The 13,398-nt window shown below is 49.4% G+C and overlaps 1 protein-coding gene across 1 annotated transcript; it reads right to left on the reverse strand.

Annotated features, from left to right (window-relative positions):
• Positions 1–24: 24 nt before the first annotated feature.
• Positions 25–12,033, reverse strand: LOC102429903 (A-kinase anchor protein 8-like; the record flags this gene model as incomplete). The annotated part of the gene is made up of 11 exons (XM_006108837.3): positions 25–1,061; positions 2,148–2,278; positions 2,726–2,819; positions 3,144–3,285; positions 6,039–6,123; positions 7,998–8,031; positions 9,137–9,183; positions 9,429–9,558; positions 10,268–10,766; positions 11,211–11,487; positions 12,001–12,033. Coding segments are annotated over 11 exons (1,652 nt in total), but the record flags the coding sequence as incomplete, so codon positions are not given.
• Positions 12,034–13,398: the final 1,365 nt, after the last annotated feature.

A 13,398-nucleotide genomic window follows, 5' to 3' on the forward strand; every position in this document is an offset into this window, starting at 1 on the left:
TTAACCCTAAAGGATCTCAGAGCCTATAGATGCAGAAAAGACATCTCCGAAAAGCTTCACTAGAACTATTTTGTACTTTTTTCCTTTTGGTTAATCCTCACCTGAGGATATTTTTTCCATTGCTTTCAGAATGGAAGGGAGGAAGGGAGGGAGAGAGGGAAAAAGAGGGAGGGGGGAAGAGGAGAGGAGGAGGGGGGAGATGGGGAGAGGGGGAAGGGAGGAGAGGGAAAACCATCAACGTGAGAGAGACACATCGACCGGCTGCCTTCCGCAGGCACCCAGACCAGGTGGGGAACAACTCGGGTACACGCCCTTGACGGGGAATCGAACCCCCACCCCTTCGGTATTGAACCATTTAATAACTGAGAGGAGGGCAAACAGGTCCTAGCCAGGCTATGCTACAGCTTAGCTACCAGCCTTTAGAAGTTAAAGTCATGGGACTGAGCATTTAGGAAACGGGCTTCCCAAGGAGGAACCAGGGGGGCTCTTCCAACTTCTCTCCCAGGCACCCTTCTTTGGGACTTTTTGTTACTCGGCTCCTGTCACTATGGCTCAGTGGCTGAGGCACCTCTGGCTCTTCTCTGCGCCTTGATCCTCCATTTTATTCAGTTGGATCTGCCAGCAAAACCTCATTTTAGCTTCTTTCTTGGACAATTACCTACCTTGGATATGTTTCTTTTTAAGCATCTCACCATCATTTGCTCAGTATTTTATGGATAGTCAAGGTTTCTCATGTAGAGAATCAACACTATTGTACAGATTAATCGAGCAGAACCACATCCCAGAGTTCTCAAGCAAGCACTCGGACTCGGGAAATCCAGTTGTGGAACTCCCAAGCCCGATACATTACAACATCCCTCAGTTCAAAAGACTCAGAAATCCTAAGCACTGCACTGGAGATACAGTTCCACACTCATAGTTCTTTCTCCATTCCGAAAGCTTTTCCCATCCATTGGACTCCTAACCTTGAGGTATTTTTCCAGCATCTTCACTATATGTCTGTTGTTCAAAACACTCTTAGCCACATGGAGACTTGTTTTCTTGAACTGTTCAGCAGCCAACTGCAAAGGGAACCACACATAGGTTTTCAAAAATGACACATATACAGGAGCAAGAGAACACACCAGCCAGGCTACATCAAGTTGTTCATTTATAGATTAGAAGCTTTGTAAACTAAGTAGGGAAAGGAGTAAGCTTTTTCTTTTCAGTTTTGAGTTATATTAACTTCATAATAAGTTCAATAGCAAAACTATGAAAGCTCAAAAACAGCTTGACACCCATACAATAATCACTTGTTTATACAGTGCTTTTGGCTGCTCTTTAATGCAACTGGGAGGTGGGGAGCCCTGGCCGGGTAGCCCAGTTGGTTAGAGCACCATCCTGATATGCCGAGGTTGTGCTGTAAGAAGCAACCAACGAATGCATAAATCAGTAGAACAACAAATCACTACTTCTCTCTCCTTCCCCCACCCCGCCTTCCTCTTTCTCTCTAAAATTAAAAAAGCACACAAACAAACAAAAAATGGGGAGATGGGCAGGCAAGTACTGAGGGCTCCATTTCATCACTGGGTAAACTAAGAACAGAGATGTTAATTCGGGGATCAGCAAGCTACAGCCAGAGGGTCAAGTGCAGCCACACCCATTCTTTCACTTACTATCTGATCTGTGGCTGCTTTTGCCCACCAACACCAGACTTGGACAGAGACCTTATGGCCTGCAAAGCTGAAAATATTTACAATTTGACCCTTTACAGAAAAATTTGCTGACCCGAACTGAATTTTTAGCCTCAGGCCCCATAAGCTAGTAAGGACCAAATGGGTCTCCCAGGCCACTCTGCTCTGAATGGCCTTTGGCCTCAGTTTACAGAAAATCTAGTTTTTCAGCAAATGAGGAGTTGATTTGTGTGGTTTACAGGGAACACTCTCAAACCAGGACAATTTCAACTATGTATTAAATCAATTCTAAGCAACACATTTTCACAGAAACTAGAGAGCATCATACAATCAACTGATGAAGTGGCAGACTTGATGGGATATGGCAAGAGCCCCTAAAGATGTTAGCATTCCTCCTAAGACACAGAAGGTTCTGAAACCTCCACTAGAAGCCCGGGAAGGCTGGTCCCTCAGCCAGCATCAGGAGGGGCTCACCCGGCGGTTGTGATTGTGATCCACAGAGTGCAGGTGCCGTTGGAGGAGCTGGTGCTGCGCAGGGATCAGCATGTCGCAAGCCAAGCAGTGAGCAGCCTCGATCTTCTTGAAGAAGTGCTCTTGGCCAATCCCTGTTGATGAAATCCAAGTCATACGGGATCTGGGACAGCATGCATGTAATGCTCCCCACCCCCTCCAGCCCCCAACGAGGCCCGCATTTTCTCCCTGCAGCCCTCTCTAGGGATTCCGTGAGGACAGAATCTGAGACCGGCGCCATCAGCCTTCCAGCAGGAGTGCAGGGTCAGAACCACCAGCCTCTACACCAGGACATTATTACTTCCAACTTTTCTTCTCCTTCAGTCCCAGAAGGAAAAAACTGCAGAGCGCTTCATGTCACTGTTAACTTGCCTGTAGAGCTGGGATCTCTATTAGGCCAAACTGGAGGGCCTGTTTCCATTGCTAAGTGCCCCTCCCATGGGTCTTCCCATTCCATCCCCAGCAGCCCTGTGCTGGCTTTGCACTGAATCATGTGCCTTAGTGCCATGCAGAACAGCACACCCCCTGGGATCACAACTCACCTTTGAAAGGATCTGGTTTTGGTTTTGTGCTTTCCTTCTCCATCAGTTCCTGACGTCGCTTCTCAATCTTCTTATTCCTGTTTACAATGTATTCCTAAAGGGGTTGAGAGACAGCACCAACTGAAACCAGGAGAGGATAGCACGTGTGGGTATTTCTCAACTGCAGTAGAGGCAGCTCACCAGGAGTGTCTGCCCAGTCCCTATCGGATGACAGCCAGGCAGCTCCGTGGGCAGAACTAATGGGAACTACAATGGTTGGAGCTCAGTTATTCCTGACATGGGGACCAGACCAACTGTTTTTCTGGAAATAGAAATCTTTACCAAGTTCAGACCTCATTTCCCTTCCCTTTCCCTGTGAGGGATCTGACACCTGTAGGGTCAGTGGGAAGCACTGTGATAGAGGCCAAGTGTGCTTCACCTGAAGGAACTCCACCGTCTTGTCAGGCAGTTTGGTGCTTATAAACCGCAGTGTCTCTTTGTGAAATTTGCTTTGCAGATGCTTCTGGATTTCTTCATCTTCAAAGCTACGAAATTTGCACACGGAACAGGCAAATTGAATCCTGGAGGAGGAAGACAAAAAGCAAGAACAGTGATGCAGGGATAACGAGTTCATCTCTGGTTAGAACTGAAACAACAATGGGGAAGCAGTTTCTGAACCAAGACTTCGGACTTCTCATGGGGAGTCAAGAATAGCCGTTTCCTGCCCAGCTGGTGTGGTTCAGTGGTTAGTGGTTGAGTGTCAACCCATGAACGAGTAGGTCACAGTTTGATTCCCAGTCAGGGGCAAACAGGAAGCGGCTGATCAGTGATTCCCTTCCTCTCTGAAATCAATCAATCAATAAATTTATATATATATATATATATATATATATATATATATATAAAACAGTTAAAAAAAAAATAGCAGTTTTCTTTCAAGGATTGGGACTACAATCTTAAAAGTATTCAGGAAAATGATTCGTGTAGCAATTTACTACTATACCAGTCTTTTTGGCCCGAAGGACTTAGGTGACTCAATTTTAGGTAGCCGGTTCAATTCCAGGTCAGAGTACATACCTGGGTTTCGGGTTCAATTCCCAGTCAGAGCACATGCGGAAGGCAACTAATCGATGTTTCTCTCACATCAATGTCTCTCTCTCTCCTCTCTCTAAGCATGTCATCCTCCAGTGAGGATTAAAAAAAAAATTTGACACGACCTAAGAAAAATTCTCTGACAGGGTTCGACGTAAAGGCACGTTATGTCAAATTCATGGATAAAAACTAACGTTTCTTTGTCATGTGATTTCAAAGTCTCACAAATGCAATCATGCTATAAGGTGATGAGAGAGTGGCCTGCAGACCTGCATACCACCACAGTGGAGTGCTGCTTCCCTTGGCTTTGCCCAAAAGCCTCTGGGTCTTTTGTGGTAAGAACACAGGCCATGTGGCACTCAGGACTCCTCTGCTAACGCCAGATTCTGCTGACCTCTAGCACCTGGCTTGGATCTCTAGGCAAGTGCCACAAGCTTTTGTAGATACCCTAACAGAGGAGTGAAAAGGAAAAAAGTCACCCAGGCTCTATGTGCAGAACTATTAGAAAGAAATAGGTTTCCTGGCTGTATCTCCACCTCCTCTGTAATAACTGCTCCAACAATTGATAATTGCTCTAGAACCATCACTAGGGCAGGATTTAAAGATTCTTTTTTTAAAATGTCATCTAAGTTCTCATGTGGCACGTAAATAGATCAAGTCTAGCCATCACCTATTTACTCATCTATTTAATGAGGATTTTTTGTTGTTATTAATTCTCATCTGAGGATATTTTTTCTATTTTTATTTTTAGAGAGAGTCGAAGGGAAGGGAGATATAGAGACAGAAACATCAATGTGAGACACACATCGATTGGTTGCCTCTCACATGTGCCCCGACTGGGGCCAGGATGGAGTCTTGCCCAGAACCGAGCCCAAGACCCTCCAGTCTAAGGGCCGATGTTCTAACCACTGCGCAACAAGCTAGGCCTTTACAAGGGTTTTGATGAATTCTTGTAACACCTGAAAGCTCCTACATTTTAGTTCCTGTCTCTGTTACCCCTTTTGGTGAGTATTCTTTGCACCAGGTGAGCCTTAAGAGAACCTGTGCACAGAGGAGCAGCCATGTGTGGTTAAGACCTTGGCAACCAAGGGCTCCCATGGCCACCAGTGGTTTACTTTTCTAGTCAGCAGCCACATAACCACTGAACAGGGAGAGAAGTACACGGTGTGGTCACACCAACACTCTTTGGGCTTTGTGTTTTTGTGCTTCTTTTTCTATTTAAAGGTTGTAGGGCACAGCTATAGGGTTAAGCCTCAGACTGACCTGTTGGCAAAGCCACAAACAAGTCCCAGCTTAAAGGGCACAGTCTTCTTAGCATAATTAGGCTTGACCTTATGACGCTTCCTAGATCCTTCCTGGGAAGCTAATGGGCTATAGGAGGGCAGCAAGTGCTGCCAAAACAAGTGAAACTCACAAGAACACTGTAACTATGGTGACCACTACCTTGTTTACCTCTGGCTATAAAATAAAGGCTCAGCGGGCCTCTGGATCTCTCTGTGGCCTCAGCCAGGCACAGGAAGATCCACCTAGACCCAGCTTATTCTCTTTGTCATTTCTTTATCCCTTCACCGCCCTCACTCAGGCTTGTGAACCCTTGGCTGAGCTAGCTCGGCACAAAAGGTAACATTGATACACGTTTACTTTGAATTTATATTAGTTCACACAAACACTCCATCCATGCTTTTGTTCTGGCCCTCCGGTCCAGTTTAAGAACCCACTGTGGCCCTCGAGTCAAAAAGTTTGCCCACCCCTGACCTAGACCCAGCTTATTCTCTGTGTCTGTCATTTCTTCATCCCTTCACCGCCCTCACTCAGGCTTGCGAACCCTTGGCTGAGCTAGCTCGGCACAAAAGGTAACGTTGATACACGTATAATTGGTAAATCAAACTCCAGATTTGGAGTCTGGATTGGGACAACGCACCAGGTCACCTCCTTAGCAGCTCTGCTTGATGAAGATCAGTTGTTTTGGATGACAGACACAGGCCAGGGAACAAGGAAACTCCCCAGGGGTATGGAAAAGGTAATAGAACGTCTGTGTGGGCACATGAGGGCCACAGGGACCTCTGGCAAGAATATGATTCCATTCGTGTTTCTCAAGTTTTGTCTACCACCACTCTGACTAGGCCTTCCCACAGACACCTGGAGTCAGCTCAAACCAGGCTCTGCCCGCATCACAGAGTAAGAACCGACGAGCTTAGAAGAGCCTTGACAGTGCCCAGGTCCAGCTGACCTGCCACCTCACCTGTCAGCTGCTCGGTCTCGCAACCTGTCTCTTCTCCTTTGCTTCTCCTTCCTCTTCTTCACTTCATCATCCTCGTCATCCTTCTCTGCAACAGAGAAATCCCTTCAAGACCCTCTGCAGAGCCCACAGAGGAGCTAAGCACCAGGGCCTTGATGGGGCTGCAGCTCGGCCACTGCACCCTGTGCCCTGCTGCTGCCTCCACACACAGCAGGGTCAGGACACCCTGAGGCACCAAGGGACTGTCAAAGGCTCCCACATATGAGCTTGGATGAGAACCCTGGGGCGTTCCCAGGGGAGACACCTCACTCCCCCCATGGCCTAATAAGGCTGGGATGGGCCAGGGACACGGCCCACCCATCCCACTCACACTGAGGCCCACCTGATCTCTGTTCTTCCCTATCCTGCGTTTCCAATCCACTGCCTTATGAGTGGGTCTTCTCCCAACATCAGTTAAGAGAGTAGTTCTTCCTAGGTAAAGAGGCAGCAGGTAGAAGCCTCAGAAAATAAAGCTGTTCTACCTCCCCGTCCCACCTCTGGGTGGACCAGGACAACCATCCCGTAGGCCTCCTCTGAACTAGGGCCTCAGCAGGTCTGTCAGTCCTTGCTGGCCCGAACTCTATCTTCCACTCATGAAAACTGTCACTCTAGGGCTTTCCCAGGGCTATATGGGAAGCAATCCTAGAAAGAGAAGTAGGAAGAGACCTGTCGGTCCTCCATCCATCTCCTGGGGCCAGCCCAGTGTCCCAGCGTGAGGCCAGGTCAGGTTACCGTGGCTCAGAGCAGGGCCAGACACTGAAAAAAGGTTGGATAAGCATCTGAACTGTAACCCCTACCCCTGATGCCAGTCACGAGACTGTCCCACGAAGATGGCGACGGCGTGCGCTGCTCAGAAGCCTCTCAAAAGGGCGTGTGGGATTTTTGGCAAGAGGTCACTGCCTGAAACTATTACTGCTGTTTAATAGCAAAGCCATCCAGGGTGGGTAGCAGGACCTGCACGCAATAAACATGTCACCTTTGCTTTAGCATTTCCCCGCTGCACGAGCTGCTCAGTGTTGTGTGGTCCCAAGCTACAGACATGATCGCTTCAATACATAAACAGAGTGAGAAGACCTCAGGGGGCTGGCTAAACCTGAACACATAAGGGAAGCAGCAGCTAAGCCAGGGGCCTTCAGAATTGACGGGAGCAGAACCAGCCTGTGATTCTTGGGGAAAACCAGCTACAAGACCCACGGGAATAGGAAAAGTGGCTTTTGGGTAAGCTCAAGGCCACCAAGTCCCAGGCTGCTTCTCCCTGCCCCCTCCTCACCCTAAGAGGTTTAATTTGGCTTTGCTTTTGCCACTAAATTTGTACCCTTAAGTCTCTGGCACTGGAAGTGACGGGGCCTGCTGAGCAGTGAGCAATGACTGCCGCTGGGCTATCTGGGTCTGGGTGTACCTGACAGGCCCCCCCTCCTTCCCTCAGCCCCCAATCCAGGCAGGTGTCCAAACTCTGTCCCATGCAGCAATGTGCTGCAGTTGCCAGCAATCCCACCATGAAGGCTGAGGCAGCTCCATGGCCTCGGCTGGCAATCGAAGGACTGTGGAGATAACGAAGCCCAGAACAGTACAGGGACCTGCATGGACCAGGGTAACGGAGAAGACAGCTGGAGGGCACCTTTTCTTTCTCTCTCGCATTTCTGAGATTCCCTTCACGACCCCTCAAGCTGCTGCAGGCACCACCCACAGGTGAGCTGCCCCGTCCCTCCATAGCCTGCATTTACAATGGAGCAAAGTCTTGGGGTGAGTGCCATGGCCAAAGCTCGCCCAGTAATCACAGCCCCTCTTCTGCCCTGAGCCATCATCCCCTCCATCCAGGCTCCAGGCTTGCTCAGAAACCCAGCTCAGCTGAGTGTTGGGCAGTGAGTGCAGGACAGCTGGGCAGACACAGGAAAGTTCAAAGGGACAATGGGCAATGCCTACCTCTCTGCCTCCCGGAGTCCAAGAATTCGTCCTCCTGAAAAAGCACACACACGAAGTGGGGCAGTGAGGTGGTTTCCAGAACTCTCCACACCAGCCTAGCTCCCCCTGCCACTACCTGGTGGCTGCTGTGCCACCAGGAACCTAGTCACAAGGTGCTAGGACAAGGTCCAGGGCTATGGGACAGAGCCTGAGTGTATCCTGTCACTACTGGTTGCCTTCTGGGATTCTGTGATGACTAATCTGTTTTGCTTTTTCATTAAAGACACTGACCTTCTTTCAGCTTTCTAAAGCTAAAGTACGGCCTCTGGCAATGTACACCTGCACAGCTCTGCACATGGGAATGCCAGGAGCCCATTCATAAATTGTATGTCAAGAAACCCTGATTTGTAGGATGCTACTTCCAGTGCTCTTTATTGGAAATGGGTTTTACCAAGTTTCCCAGCCATTTGTATTTACCAAAGGTTGTAAAAAATTAGGTGTGGATAAAAATGACCATCTAAGTGAAAATGGAAAGGGAGTCCATTTCTTAGGCATGAAGCCAAAGATTAAATTACCAATCAGCAAGTACACAGTGATTCCTAGACTCAAGACTGAAGCAAAACATGGGACAAGACCCTCAGAAAAGCTGAAAACTCACTCTACCCAACTTCTCCCATCTTCCGCCAACCGGCCTGACCATTAGAAGCATCTGTGCAAAGCCTTCATACACACAGATCTAGGGCCCTAGCCTAGAATTGGATCAGAATTTACAGTGAGTGGCAAAGGTTCACTCGCCAGGTCCTCATGCTAAGAGCCGACCTTAAACACCTGTCTACCACGACTGGTTGGAAGGAATGAGTGACATGGATGCAGCCCAGCACCAGCGTGAAGCTGCAAGTCTTCAGTACATGTTTGGAAGCCTCAACCTGCACAGCCACTGCACTTACCACGTGTGCAGCTAGGCACATTACTGTAAGGACACAGGAAAGGCTGGGAGGGGGGCAGGAGGGCTGGGAATTTTTTTCAGGAAGGCAAGGATTGTTTCAGGTGGAACACACTAGCTGCGAGTCTACCATAGCAGCAGTGCCTGTCTCTGTGAGGAAGAAGGAAGAAACCCTGCACTAGAGACAAAGGAGATTGACCAGTGAAGGTGGACTTACTCCCCTGAATTCTTCATCTCCTGACCGGAAGTCACCAGCTCCATCATCTACCAGACACAAAAGTAATTGGAAAAGTTAGCCCCTCAGCAGTGGCCCGGTTTTCACCCTCCCAAGCTCACTGTCCAGAGTGACGAAGCCTATCCTGACCACAGTGGGGACTGTGGGAGTTTGGGTGACACACAGCACCCTTGAGTTCCTGGGTGTCCACTGTACGGACAGGCAGGCAAGGCACTAAGCATGCAACTGACTCATACCCACTGAAAACTCACTGTATCCCACCCCCAGGGCGTACCATTTTCGGAAAAATCTCCTTCGCTGTCAGCCCGGGCCTGTTTGGCATCCGGCTCATCATAGATTTGCAACTGCTTCCGTTTCCTGCCCATGCCATCTGGGCCGCAGCGGTCAAACCCTCTCCACCTGGGCTACAGACACAAGCACATCCTGATGTACCACCTTCCCGGGCCATTAAGATACCCCAGGGCCGTGGTTGGCAAACTGCAGCTCACGAGCCACATGCGGCTCTTTGGCCCCTTGAGTGTGGCTCTTCCTAAGCCTTAGGAGTACCCTAATTAAGTTAATAACAATGTACCTACCTATATAGTTTAAGTTTAAAAAATTTGGCTCTCAAAAGAAATTTCAATCGTTGTACTGTTGATATTTGGCTGTTGACTAATGAGTTTGCCGACCACTGCCCCAGGGGAATGAAGAATGAAGAGGGTAAGATCAGAGAACAAAGATAGACAAGGTCTTTTCAGAAGGCAAAGAAAGACAACATAGCTTAACCCCCCACAACCATTATGCTGAAGTTAAAAAGCTAAACACAAAAGGACACATATTGTATTCATGTGTTATAACCAAAACAGCAAATCCATGCACAGAAAGGTGTTAGTGGTTGCCAGGGACTAGGGGAGAAAATATGGAGTGACTGCTAATGACAGAGTTTCTTTCTGGGTTGACAGAAATGTTCAAAAATTAGGCGGTGGTGAAGATTGCACAAGTCTATACATTTTTACTAAAGGTCAAATTATACACGTAAAAATGAGTGAATCCTACAATCTCTAAATTTTACCTCAATAAAGCTGTTTAAAAAGAAAAGCAAGGCAGGCAGGGTAGAACTTTGCAAGGGCTTACCCGATCCCTCATCCGGGTCTGTGACTGGCCACATCTGTAGGGCACGGAGTTGTCATAACCTCCAGCCCCCTGCATGCCCATCACTCCATAGTTGGGGGCCATGGACTGGGGGGCCATGGACTGGGAGAAGAGGGAAGGTGGGGGCCTGCTGGGAGAGGGGCCTCCCAGGCCCCGTCCACCCACGTAGTTCATTTCTGTCCAGGGAGCAGACAGTGGTTGGGAGGAGGCCGCTGATGTCATGAAGGGGTCAGTGCGCATAAAGGTGCCAGCGTTGCTCCGGTCCTGAAAGCGGCCCTGATCCCGGCCCCGCATGAAGCCATCGAGTGAGCGGGGCTCCCGGGCAGGGTCCCGACAGTCACTGTACTGACTGCCAAAGCCACCATTGCGGTCAGGTCCCAGGTCAAAGTCATAGTTGTAGCTATAGCTGGGACGGTAGGGATTGTGCTCAGGCAGACAAGGCCTGGAGTCGTAGGAGTCAAATGACTGGAAGCGGAAGGAACTGCAAAGAAAGCACAACCATGACTACATGCTCTGGGTCCGATCTCTACACCTCCTGCAAAGCTGACCTCCCTACACTCAGAACAGGAAAGCAAACCAAACCACCACGTGCCCCTCCTAAATGCCTGGAGGCGAAACAGACCAATACTCCCCTCCAAACACTGATGAATGTGGGCACAAGCCATTGGCCACAAGAACAGGGAGGTTGTTAAGCTCCTGGTGCAAAAATCAGGAGTCTGGCATAGTTTAACCACAGCCATGCCCTAAACCCCGCCACTGAGGAAACCAGCAAGTCCAATTACAATGCCTCTATCCCAACAAAGGCCCAACTCATCTACCCATGCTCAGGAGGGACCGGGGAAGAGCATTCCTGGGAGAGCAGGTACCCACTCCCTCGAAAGCGTGATGTTTGGATCCCCAGGGAAGGGATCAGGTGTGTAATTACCTCTCCCGGTCCTGCATGCCCTCCCCACCGGTGCTGCTCCCACCCCTGCCTCCTTCCTTGGACATCATGTCTAGACGTTGGTTGATCTTGGCAATGAGCGAGTCAGAATTGTCAGTGCATGGCTCTGGGCCATAAGAAGCCATATGTATGGCAGGGCCCCCAGGCGCCAGGCCATCACCAGCCTTGGTGGCTTCCCAGGAGGCTGGGCCGTAGCTGTAGGTTGCTGCTGTGGTGACGCTGGTGTTCTGGGCACCATAATAATTGTAGTTTTCATAACCTGCCAAAGGGAAGAAGAGGCAAGTCAGACCTCAGCCGCCACAAAGCCAGCCCAGGGTGGACATGTCTATAGAGGAGTACCCACTGCCATTAGGGAAGGAAGAGGGTCATGGGACCAAGTGCCGCTTGCATCACCCACACTGCGCACCCCATTGCCTTTGTATAGCTCATAGAGGCATCAGGAGGAGGGTGGAGCTAAGACCTCAATTCTGAGCAGATTTTCGGTGTCAGATCCTAAGACTTGCTTCCCATCCAAAGCCAGAGGTGGCTGAGAGCCCAGAGTGGCAGTTGGGCTATTGACAGATCCACCATAGAGATATTGCTCCCAGAACACAACCACAATCCCCTGCAAGTTCCCCGCGAGGCCTCCTCAGCACCTCAGGCCCAGCATGCAGGCCTTCAGGAGAGCTATAAGCACAGTTGGGAAGGGAGATGGGGGTCCCCGCATCCCAGCTCCTCTGGATGGCTGACCAGAGACCCTCGTGTCCACCCACTGACCCCCAGAAGGGCCTACCTTGCCAGCTGGCCACACCAGTTCCATATGCACCTTAGAGGAAACAAGAACACACAAGAGCTTTGCTTGCAGAACGAAGGCTCCTAAGACAACCCACACCCGATATTGGACAGCTGTCACCTCACTCCCCTATCCCCGGGCCAGGGCTGCAGGTGCTATGGCAGCACTCTGGGAGGCACCTGTGGCTGCCTACTAAGGCCAGGAACTATGAAACTCTTCTTCCAGAGCACTCAGCTAAGATAATCAGGGCTTCCCTCCTAGGCAAGCCCGGTCTCCGCATCAAAGCAATGGAAAGGACGCTGCAGCCCTCCCCAGAAGCTCATCCAGTGTGGGCCACCAGCCAAGGAGCCAATGGGCCACGTCCCCAGGCAGAGCCCTTCTAAAGTGCCAGCACTCACTAGGAGCCAGAGCTCAGGCACTGCCAAAAACATGGAGAGTGCACAGTGGAAAACCATGTCCCTAACTCAACTGAGCAAGAGGACATATGTGTCTGAGTGACATGGACGGCCTCTTTCTGGGACACTCAGTGATGGGCAGAGAAGTGACCCTCCCCCCAACAGTAATAGGGGCAAATCCCAGGCTCAGAAAACAAAGGATGCCATCGTCCAAATCTCTGGACGATGCCGCAAAAAAGCTCATTAATTAGAGCACATTTTGGTCAAATGCACTTAGTGCCATGATCTGGACTCCAGAGCAGGGTTCAGCCAACAGGCCCCAGGCCAAACCTAGCCCACTGCCAGCTGTTGTATAGCCAACCACATTTTTAAATGGTTGAGGAAGAAAAAAAAAAAATCAAAAGAGTAATTCGTGATGTGATACACATCATTTATACACTTGTCAAAACCCATAGAACTATATACTACAGAGTAAATATTAATGTAAGCTATAGATTACAGTTAATAACAGTGTATCAACATTGGCTTGTTAATTGTAATAAATGTATCCTGCTAACGCAAGATGCTAATAGGGATAACTGTGTAGAGGTGAAGGTAAGGTTGAGTGTATGAAACTCTACATACTACCTGCTTAATCTTATAAATCTAAAGCTACTAAGAAATAAAGTCCAGTCTAGCTGGCATGGCTCAGTGGTTGAGCATTGACCTATGAACCAAGAGGTCACAGGTTCAATTCCCAGCTGGGACACATGAAGGCTTGATCCCCAGTAGGGGGCGTGCAGGAGGCAGCTGATCATCGATGTTTTTTTCTCATTGATGTTTCTATCTTTCTCCCTCTCCTTTCCTCTCTGAAATCAATAAAAATATATTAAGAAATAAAGTCCAGCCCTGACTGGTTTGGCTCAGTGGCTAGAGCGTTGGCCTGCGGACTCAAGGGTCCTGGGTTCGATTCCGGTCAGGGGCATGTACCTTGGTTGCGGGCATATGCCCAGTGGGGGGTGTG

The sequence above is a fragment of the Myotis lucifugus genome, unplaced genomic scaffold (assembly GCF_000147115.1).
Source record: "Myotis lucifugus unplaced genomic scaffold, Myoluc2.0 scaffold_3809, whole genome shotgun sequence".
Classification (NCBI taxonomy): domain Eukaryota; kingdom Metazoa; phylum Chordata; class Mammalia; order Chiroptera; family Vespertilionidae; genus Myotis; species Myotis lucifugus.